Source organism: Vigna umbellata, chromosome 4 (assembly GCF_029865625.1).
Source record: "Vigna umbellata cultivar VRB3 chromosome 4, Vumbellata_1.0, whole genome shotgun sequence".
NCBI lineage: Eukaryota > Viridiplantae > Streptophyta > Magnoliopsida > Fabales > Fabaceae > Vigna > Vigna umbellata.
The window spans coordinates 52,147,099-52,157,956 of NC_142168.1; the positions used below are offsets into that span (position 1 = coordinate 52,147,099).

At 35.2% G+C, this 10,858-nt stretch overlaps 1 protein-coding gene across 1 annotated transcript; it reads left to right on the forward strand.

Moving 5' to 3' along the window:
- The first annotated feature begins 4,663 nt into the window (after positions 1-4,663).
- LOC148200566 (sucrose transport protein SUC8-like) lies at positions 4,664-6,739 on the forward strand. Its single transcript, XM_088113313.1, has 4 exons — positions 4,664-5,894; positions 5,973-6,036; positions 6,188-6,231; positions 6,358-6,739. Exons 1-4 carry the CDS (start codon positions 4,698-4,700, stop codon positions 6,538-6,540), a joined length of 1,488 nt encoding a protein of 495 aa, XP_087969439.1. The 5' UTR covers positions 4,664-4,697; the 3' UTR covers positions 6,541-6,739.
- Positions 6,740-10,858: the final 4,119 nt, after the last annotated feature.

Here is a 10,858-nt window from a genome sequence, read left to right on the forward strand (position 1 = left end):
TTGGGGGAGACAGGATGTTGAATATTTCCATCATTCAGCTGTGGTGCATGTAAGTTAGTCAATTTGGTCTTTCATATTACTTTTATTTACATTGTTATAGTTTCTAACAACTTAACTTTGTTGTTTTAGGTACATGGACACAATCGTTGTAGACCAAGGTCGGTCTTCCATGTATGGATTTGTTGAACCTCAGACCATTCAACCGTCTGGTAACACACTTCAAAACAGACAACAATACTTGCAAACATGGATGGATGAGTCAAAAAGAGACGTATACCTTGTGCCATACATTGAGGGGTAGGTGTTGTTATATGTGGTCAGCTCATTATTATAGTTTCCTTAATTAGTTGAATAACTATTTGTCCTTCATGATAGGTCGCACTGGCAGCTGATGGTCATCATTCCCAAACAATGTAAAATTATATGGTTTTGTTCGTTGCACAGGAGGATGAAAAATGAGTTGAGAACCATGCTTCAAGGGTAAATGTTTCTCCAAAAATGACTTTGAATTTGATGTTCACCTTCAACTTTTATGATAAAATAGTCATATTAATTATACTTTGTGTTTTCAATTTGTACAGAGTTATTGGTAAATCTCGTGGTCAACTGGTTCAAATTTTGTATCCAAAGGTTGTAAGTCATTTATAGTTTCTAATTCATTTTCTATGTTATTGAATGATCTAAATTCTTAACTATTTAGTTTGTGATTTTAGTGTAACCAGCAGCTAGATTCATGGGAATGTGGCTTCTATGTGATGTGTTGGATTAAGACCATCATTCGAGCTGTCATTACAGATGACTGGAATGAGGTAATGATGTATACCTTCAATACATTACAAATCAAATTCATCTTCAACATATATGAAACAATAATGAATCTTTCTTGAATTTTGCAGCGCTTCAAGAGTACATCGCCTATTACAAAGGACACAATTAAACAAATAAGGCAGGAGTGGACCGCTTATCTTCTGCAAAGATGGAGTTAGGAATAGTTATATTTCTTGTTGAACATTGTTTAGTTTTAGTTTAAGTTTTATGTTGATAGTTTGGTAGTGGATTGAACTCCACATTAAGTAGAACTTTGTTTATATAAAACGCATATTATTGCAAAATTGTTCTGGGACATTTTTCTGCTTTTCAGGTGTGGTTTTATTGAAAAAATAAACTAATTTAAAAAAAAAACGCCCAGTAGACGTTCGTTAGTGTACAGTCGGACGTCTATAGACGTCTGTCAGTGCACACACGGACGTCCACCCCCCAGCCCCTACCAAAAACAATTCAACCAGGTAGACGTCTATATAGACGTCCGTCCTAACACAGCGGACGTCTATATAGACGTCCAGTCTTGCACAACGAACGTCTATATAGACGTCCGTCCTGACACAACGGACGTCTATATAGACGTCCGTCCTGACACAGCGGACGTCTGAGTAACATCACCCACATAAACGTCGGGCGTACGTCGGACGTCAAAAGGCCAAAAAATCGGACGTCTAAAGCCCTTTCTGCACTAGTGCCTTAACCTTAAAACTTAGAATCCATGATATATAAGGATATTTTTGTCTACTAAAACCCGGTACACATTACTAAAATATACCAACTGAAAAACAGACGTACGCGCGTTAGTAAACCTATATATACATATATACATACATACATATATATATATATATATATATATATATATATATATATATATTTCATTGTTTTATTGTAATTTCTCAAACTCAATACTTAATTTCGAAAGCTTTTCTAGAATCATGCAATTTTTTTTGTCAGGGACAACATGGTGGTAGATTTCAAATATTATCAACATGGCTAGTAAGATTATACAGCACATTTAATTATATAAGATTAACTACAACAATTAAGATATTTAGGTCAATGGTTTAGGTCCATTCAAATAAAAAAGTTTATAAAGTATAACTATAAATAATGTATTTTACGAAATATATTGATTAATTTTTTATTAATTATATTTATTGTTTGTTAACGAGAAAAATCTAACTTTATTATCAGTATTTTTTGTAGACACATATCCTATTTGGTAAAAGAAAATTGAGTACTCAAAAGTACGTGTAGTCCAAACTTTGAAAATTAAAAGTATTTGCAGAATTTGTGAAAATCTTTAAAAGGCACATCCTTGATTCTGTAAAAATAAATATATACAACAATTTTATGGCATATTTCCTTTTGTGTAAGAAAGAAATTACGGGACAATTTTACGAGTACTCATGTGTAGATAACTATTAATTATTAGCAACCTTTTTTGAAATTTGATTACAATTTAATATGGAAAAAATAATGATAAACGGTATAGAATGACATGATAGATTTTACTTAATAAATTAAGAGACTAACGCATGAAATAATATATAAGTAAAAAAACAAAGCAAAAAAATACATCCATATCACTTTTTGTAAATGTTAAAAGTATTGATATTGAGATTTAGTATTGTAAAGTCGTACTCTTTAATATATCTATTAGGATGAATAGGAACATAAGCCTCCACACCATAGGAGATTTGTTTGGTGTATGTGGTCATTAGACCCCTAGTCAACTTGGGCTCACCTGTGTAGTTAGCAAATAGATTGGTCATTCAGTCGAGTTCATAATATAGTCGAGCCTTTCGATCGTGGATTGGCATCAAGGCCAGAGTTATAAGATAGTTGGGCCATCGAGGCCGAGTTTATAACATAGTTAAGCCATTTAACCATGTTTTTCTCGTGGATTGACCTCGAGGCCAAGCTTTTGATTGTTCTAGCCATTCTCTCATGTTTTGTAGGTGGATTAGCCTTAAGAGGGCAATCTTATTCAGTGGGTGATCTAGTTGAGGTATTAAATAATCTGGCCATTCACCAAGATCATTTAGTGGCTTATCCAACCGAGGTTTTATTAGATAGGTTCGCATTTGAACCTAACCATTTAGTGGCTAATTGTTAAATAATTTTCCCATTAGGCTGAGCTCATTCAATGGATAATTCAGCCGAGCTCTTACATAGGTTCCTCAGGGCTTGTCCATTTGGTAATGCTCATTTAGTGGCTAATCCAGCCAAACTATTAAATAATTTGGTCATTTGGCATAGCTCATTCAATGGTTAATCCAGTAGGGCTCTTAGATAGGTTGGCCTCGGGGCCTTCCCATTCAACCATGCTAATTTAGTGGCTAATCTAGCCGAACTATTAAATAATCCAGCCATTCGTCAAAGCCCATTCAATGGCTAGCTTTTAGATAGGTTGGCCTCGGGTCTTGGCCATTCGACCGTGCATATTCAATGGCTAATCCAATCGAGCTATTAGATAGTTTGGACATTTAGCCAATCTCCTTAAGCGGTTAATCCAGCCGAGCTCTTAGATAATTTAGACCGTTCAACATTGCTTCTTTAGTGACTAATCCAACCAAGTTCGTTGATAATTTAGTTATTTAGGCTAACTCCTTTAACGTTTAATCCAGTTGAGCTCTTAGATAATTTGGCCATTTGGTTGAGCTCTGTTAGTGACTAATCTGACTGAGGTCTCTTAGATAATTTGGTTATTCGCTGCTTCAGAATAGTCTTTCTGACTTGTGTTGCCTTGGTGCCACCGTCTTTAGGCAAACATTTTTTTGCCACTGTCAACTTTGGACAATATTCGCCTAGGTGCTGTTATCTTCAAACAAATTTTACTTTTGATGTTGCCATCTTTCTTTGATGTCTTGAACATGACTTTCTTTGATGTTGTCAAATTCGTGTATAACTTTATTTAGGTTGTTTACTTCAAATATGTTTAAATAATAATAGTAATATTATTATTATTGTTTAAATGGTTTATTTGATTAAATATTAATAATGATATTTAAATGATAATATTAATGTATGTTGTTACATTGTTGAAATAAAACTTTTTGAGGTGAACTCAAAAATATTAATTCAAAAATATTAATGTATGTACGTTGTTATATTGTTAAATGATAATATTATAAATTTAAGTTTTATGTTTTATAATAAGATGTAAAATGAGAAAACTCAATTGTAGCAATGTAATAAATATTGTATAAGGTGCGTGAGTTGTATTATGATAAGATCTTTGCTTTTCAAAGTGTTATGATTTGTGAGATTATGTTATATCTTGGTTGTCATGGAAAATTAAATTATAAGAATGATGGGCACCATTATGTTCCGGCAACAAATAATATATAATAAGTAGAACTTTTACATACAACAATGAAGATATTGTGCTCCTGAACATAGATGTTGTCCTTTCTACCCATCGAAAAACAAAAATAGGGAAAGAGACTGGGTCAAGATTAGAAAGACCTAAAGCTATGCATTAGGTAATTTTATTGGTTGAAAGAAAAGTAAAATTTTAATTTGGGTTGTTATAATTGTAATAATTCCAAAAAAAAAAATTAGAAACAAATCAATATATAATAAATAGAATATTTGCATACAATCATCAAGATAGAATGGTCGTGAACATAAAATGTTATTTTATCTATCCCTTTGAAAAACAAAAATAGAAAAGGAGACTCTTTCAAGATTAGAAAGACCTAAAGCTATGCTTTAGGTAACAAGAAAAGTAATTTTTTTTATAATTGTTTTTGTAGTTCTAAAATTGAAAGTAGCAAGAAGTATATAAATGTGATAGTTACTGATGTTTGTTGAGCAAAGTTGCATTGTAATTTAAAGTAATAAAATACTTTAATAAAGTTGTAATAATGGAGGAGCAACTAAAACAAGAACCGAGTCCTCTGAGAAAAATGGTGGCAGTGTCATCCATTGCCGCCGGTATCCAATTTGGATGGGCTCTACAACTCTCCCTCCTCACACCATATGTACAAACCCTAGGAGTTCCACACGTTTGGGCTTCCTTCATATGGCTTTGTGGCCCCATCTCTGGCCTCCTAGTTCAGCCTATTGTAGGCTACAGCAGTGACCATTGCCAATCTTCCTTTGGCCGTCGCCGTCCATTTATCCTCGCCGGCGCAATAGCTGTCGCAATCGCCATTATCCTTATTGGCTATGCTTCCGATATAGGACACATGGCCGGCGATGACATCACAAAGAAAACTCGTCCACGGGCCGTTGCCATCTTCGTCGTCGGCTTTTGGATCTTAGATGTTGCCAACAACATGCTCCAGGGACCATGTCGCGCCTTCCTTGGTGACTTGGCTGCCGGCGATCCCAAAAAAACGAGAACCGCCAACGCATTCTTCTCATTTTTCATGGCTGTGGGCAACGTCCTGGGCTATGCCGCAGGATCCTATAACGATCTCCACAAGATCTTCCCTTTCACTGAAACCGAGGCATGCAACATATTCTGTGCAAACCTAAAGAGTTGCTTCTTCTTCTCAATCGTTCTTCTTCTTGTTTTGTGCATTATCGTTCTGACTTGCGTGAACGACCCTAAGTTCACACCGGCACCAAAGGACGTGAAGGTAGAAGATGGGAAGACACAAGTTTCGTGCTTCTACGGAGAGTGTTGTGTTGCATTCAAAGGACTGGAGAAGCCAATGTGGATGTTGATGCTAGTGACAGCTATCACATGGATTGCGTGGTTCCCTTATGTGTTGTTCGACACTGACTGGATGGGTCGTGAGGTGTACGGCGGTGATGTGGGTCAGAAGGCATACGATGCTGGTGTGCACGCTGGTTCTTTGGGGCTCATGTTGAATTCAGTGGTGTTGGCTGTGGCGTCTTTGGGTGTAGAACCATTGGGTCGCTTGGTTGGTGGAGTGAAGTGGTTGTGGGCAATCGTTAATGTTATTCTCGCAGTTTGCTTAGCAACGACCGTGCTCATCACAAGAGTGGCTGAGCGACAACGTGCCAATAACCCTGCTCTCATTGGAAACCCTTCCATGGATGTGAAAGTTGGATCCTTAGCTTTCTTCTGCGTCCTTGGTATTCCTCTTGCGGTAAGCTTTCTATCTTTTCAAACAACTTTTAAGGGTTTTTTGTCGAATTACAACTATTAATACTCTTTCTGTCTCCAGGTTACGTATAGTGTTCCCTTTGCTCTGGCCTCTATCTATTCTAACAACTCAGGTGCAGGACAAGGTATATACAAAATTACCATTTTCTTATTTTCTTATTTTTTTGATATTTAACTTTAAATTTTTATTTTAAGGTGAACCAAAAGAAGCGGTGAGTAAATGTTTAAGCCTAAATAAAAAATGTGTAACCTTTTTGTTTGCTTCAAAACTTTCAGGATTATCTTTGGGTCTTCTGAATGTTTCAATTGTGATTCCTCAGGTTACAATTCTCATCTAATTACATTCTGTCTTAACTATTTCAAGTATTATAGAATACAACATATACAACAATCCATTTACTTCATACATCATCATCTAATAAAGATTATATATTTTATTTGCACAGATGATTGTATCAGCAATTAGTGGACCATGGGATGCTTTGTTTGGTGGTGGCAACTTGCCCGCATTCGTGTTGGGCGCCGCAGCAGCCGCCATAAGTGCCGTACTTGCAATTGTTCTACTTCCAAACCCCACAAAGGAAGATGAAGCAAAGATTTCCAGCCTCAACATGGGTAGTTTTCATTAATGGTTAGATCTCGACATGGGAAACAAGAGGAAGAGTATTTGGATTTGAAGATGGTGCATGTGCTCAGGAAATTAGCTTTTAGATCCTTGAAAGGTTTCCATAGTTATCATAGCTTATTCAAGTTATCCATGTTCTTTATGTACTTAGGTGTGAGAATCACAAAATTTTGTAGGGAAAACATCATCAACTTCAATCAATAAACGAGATTTTTTTATTACTAGAATTCAAATATTAAAATTGTATTCGGCGTATTGTTTTTCTTTCTCTTTACTTATTTCACAAGTTAATACCTCAATTTGTTTTAAAAAAAATCTCTCGTCTCATATGCTACCTAAATTAAATTATAATAATCTTTCCAAAAAAGTCATAATAATTAAAAAATAATCTATGTACGTTAATTTTGTATAAATTTGAATATTTTATAAAAATGATATTAATACTTATCTATTTCACATTTTTTGTTATAAAATACATTATCCTTAAAATACTATATATATTTTTTTAAATAATCACATTTTTAAATATTCATCATATAGGTTGCGGTCTTTTTATATAGAATAAACAAATTTGTTTCATATATTACATACAGATTTTAAAAGAATTATAAGAATAGGAAATTCGTATACGAAGATATCATGTATTTTAAAGATGATTTTACTTCTGTAATATTTGAAAAGTTGAAATCGTCATGTCTTTTCACGACTTTATCACCATGTACACTACAAGAAAAGCGCGAATTACCGAGGGTATTTTTCCGAAGGTTTGTCTACCGTCGGTAAAAGTGCTTTCCCGAGGGACAAAAAGTGAATCACCGACGACCTAGACGAAATCACATTTCCGACGGTCAAAAAGACCTTAGCGAGGGTTTTGAAACCTTCGGTAAGAGCGTCGAGCAATTAAAATCAATGATTGGGGTTCGTCCCCAATTTTTTCAAACAAAACCCTCCTTCCCCTCTGCCGGTAAGAGCTGCGATTTCGGCCCTCCCTTCCCATCGACCTTCCCATTCACTCCGTTTGCATTCCCTTTCGCTTGCTTTCGTTCATTCTCTCCCTATCCCTCTCCCTATCTGTTCTGTCCGGTGGCATTGTGTGCGTACGGTTCGTCGTGTCATTGTGGGTCTTGCGGGTGGGGTGGTGGTTCGTGGTCGTGCGCGTCAGGCTTGTGCGGCGAGTGGGGTGGTGATTCGTGGTGATTAGCGTCAGGAGGTCGTTGCGGTGAAGCCCAAGGTTGGCTGTTGGGTTAAGAGCTCGCGGTGTGGCTTGGCTTCCATTGAATTGGGTGTTCTGGAGTGCGAGGTAAGTTCTCTGTTTTAAAACGCTACTTGAATAAACTGATTGCCTTGTTCTTCCCTAGTTGTGTGCAATGTGTCCATGTAATTGGTTGTTGCCCTGTTCTTACCAATATGCGTGAACTTGTTTGCATTGTTGATATTTCTGTAAGGACAAGGTACTTACACAGATATGGAACCCCATCTTTTCGAAAACGTAGACGTTTACTTCTCTGGCCATCCGAATCTGTTTTGTATCTAATGCAAGTCTGGCAAAATATTTTTGTCTTCAGATATTGGCATCTTTTTCTGTTCTACGGGTGAATTGAAGAACTCAACAATAATTTTAGTCGCAAGATTCGGTCTCTTGCTTAATTTCCTAATATTGAGTTGTAAAAGCGAGAGTTATAACTGGCTTTGTTGACCAACTCTAATTCCTTACCTTTTTGGTTTCAACATTAATTCTAAAACCTGTTTCTAATAGTATAGTTATCTCAGTTAGGCGTTGATTAACCTGCATTTGATAGTACTCGCGGAGAAACAGATTATACATTGAAGTGTATGGATGTTCAACAGTCCCATTAGAGTCATATCTCAAATATTACCGGATTGACAATAAATTTGAATGTTTGACTCTCTAGCAAGCGGTGTCCCTTAGTTAAGCTCGTAATACATCTGGACTGGAATAAAATAAGTTTAAAAAATATAGGACCACTTAACAAAGTACATTGATTAAGTAACACTGGAATAATCACCTTGTACCAGAATATGTTTTCCAATACTTTGACCCCAATAGTCACTTTCAGATGCTGTACTTGACTTGACCACAACAAAATTAAAATGATGGGTGATTGGAGGGAACTCTTCTTTTCTGAACATTGTGTTTGGAAAGTGAATAATTGATGTTTACAACGTAGGTTGCCCTAGTCAGATTGTTCAGACCAGTGTTCCAGTTGCTATAAGAACCAATTTCAATTATTTAGTTGCTAAGAACCAATGTCTTTTTGCTGATTGAGTTATTTCCAACGTGCCTTAATTCTAAGTTAGCAATTTTAGTTGTTGCGAGGCCTTTGTACAATAGTTCAGTTCCTTTAATTGGAAGGGTGAGTTTAGGGATGAGGAAGTGAGGGAGAAAGGGAACAAAGGGTGTTAATTTGTAGAGGAAAAAAACTGAATAGAGAGGAAGAGCAGAGAGTCAAAGACAGACACAAAGGATGAAAAAAAAACATAAATAAAGCAGGTTGTTAGATTGTGTCAGTGGGACTAGTCCTGGAGCATTTCTTCATGGATTTTAGTGCAACACAAGCAGAATCCACCAATTATTTTTGTGCCTTTCTCTTTCTAACAAGATCATATCTCCTAAAGATAAGGATCGAAATCCATATAATACTAATCTATACAAATAATTTGTGGGTTGAAAAAAAAATTAACAAATCTAGTAATGAAATTGATGGCTAAGAAGAAGAAGAAGATGTTGATTCTATTATTAAAGGTTCACATGATATGGAAAAACTTGAACAGTGAACTGTTGCTTTTGGATTCACAACCATGGCTATGTTTGTGGTGATGGATTCACACAGAGGAGAGCCACTCCTAGAATTTGAAGCATCTCAGGTTCTTTTTCCACTCTGCAATTCTAGTTGCTGATCAAGGATAAATGTAAATTCCCTTCTTTTCTCTTTGATTTCGTTGCTAACCCATGTGACAATGTGGGCACCCTCTGGAATACTGTTATCATTTGGTTCCATCCCTGTTAACATCTCAAGAAGTACAACGCCCAAACTGTACACATCACTGTATCTTAGTCCTCATTATATATATGTTGAACTGTTTTTCTTAGTCAATGTAAGGGGAATGACTGTTTAAGCTTTATTTTGGGTAAGAACTGAGTGAGAGTAACTTTGTTCTGCTTCAACTTCAAGTTAGGGGATTCATTTTTGGTTCCTCAATTGCGTTAGGCATTGGTGCCAAGTTTATTCCTTTATGCAAACCTGGAAAGCTGCCAGGTATATCTGTGTTGTGTTGAATATAATTGAGCACTACTATTAATCTTAATTAATCTGTTTTAAATTAAAACTAGAATGTACCAAACATAGGCTAAAAGAAATGAAGAACATTTTGGGTGGATGGCAGGGTCTATTCTGAGTGGAAAGGCCTTGTCATAGTCATATATAGTTTGATCATTCATTATTACTTTGGGTCTGTTTTACTGTTAATGTTAGTAGATTACTAGTTCATGACAACGAATTTGGCCCCACCTTTACCATTTTTTGAACTTTTTTCATTAACTTTTATTGGCAAAGTCTTCTTTCAAACTGAGTTCTATACTATTCACAGATTCTCAGTACTCAGAGATTAAGATGTCCTTTTTTTGTACAGAAGTATGAAACAAAAAGAAATCAACAAAAACATATATAAAATATGATATATATATATATATATATATATATATATATATATATATATGCATGGAATTCTCTACATATATATATGTTCCTTAATTAACCTGTCTCTTTCCTGCAAATTTAATGTCTCTAACTGTGTCGGTGTAGCCTTTTATATATGTGTGTATAGCTGAATTAAAAGTGAAAAAGGTACACCAACCAAGTAGCTTTTGTATTGGATGCTACACCAATCAATCACCCAGAATATATAAATATATATGCATGTTGTACCTTTCACAAAAATTCAAAAAACCAGATTCAACCTTCTGATGAAGACTATAATTTATAAGGCAAAGTTTCCAAATAAAAGAAGGAAAAAGCTATAGCTAGCTAAGTACAGGTAGGTTTGATTGAAGAAATTAAGAAAATTAATTTGTTTATATAGTTTTCTAATATTAAATTTTGTGAAGGCGTTATCAGTGACAATTAATTTGTGGTTGATTAAGAGTGCAGAATTTTTATATTACCAACATGTAAATATTGAGAAGAAGACTTTTGTTTATTTGTGTAACTTTTGTAAAATTAGTTTTAATTTTTAAATAATTAATCAATTGATTCTATCAAACATCACTTTAGGAAATGAGGGTTTAACATTAAACTTGTTCT

What these genes read in the sequence shown, in the direction of transcription:
- LOC148200566 (XM_088113313.1), top strand. Translation starts at nt 4,698, where the DNA reads ATGGAGGAGCAACTAAAACAAGAACCGAGTCCTCTGAGAAAAATGGTG. An exon ending in CAACTCAGGTGCAGGACAAG is followed by an intron (nt 6,037 to 6,187) that starts GTATATACAAAA and finishes CAAAACTTTCAG; the next exon opens with GATTATCTTTGGGTCTTCTG. An exon ending in TTTCAATTGTGATTCCTCAG is followed by an intron (nt 6,232 to 6,357) that starts GTTACAATTCTC and finishes TTATTTGCACAG; the next exon opens with ATGATTGTATCAGCAATTAG.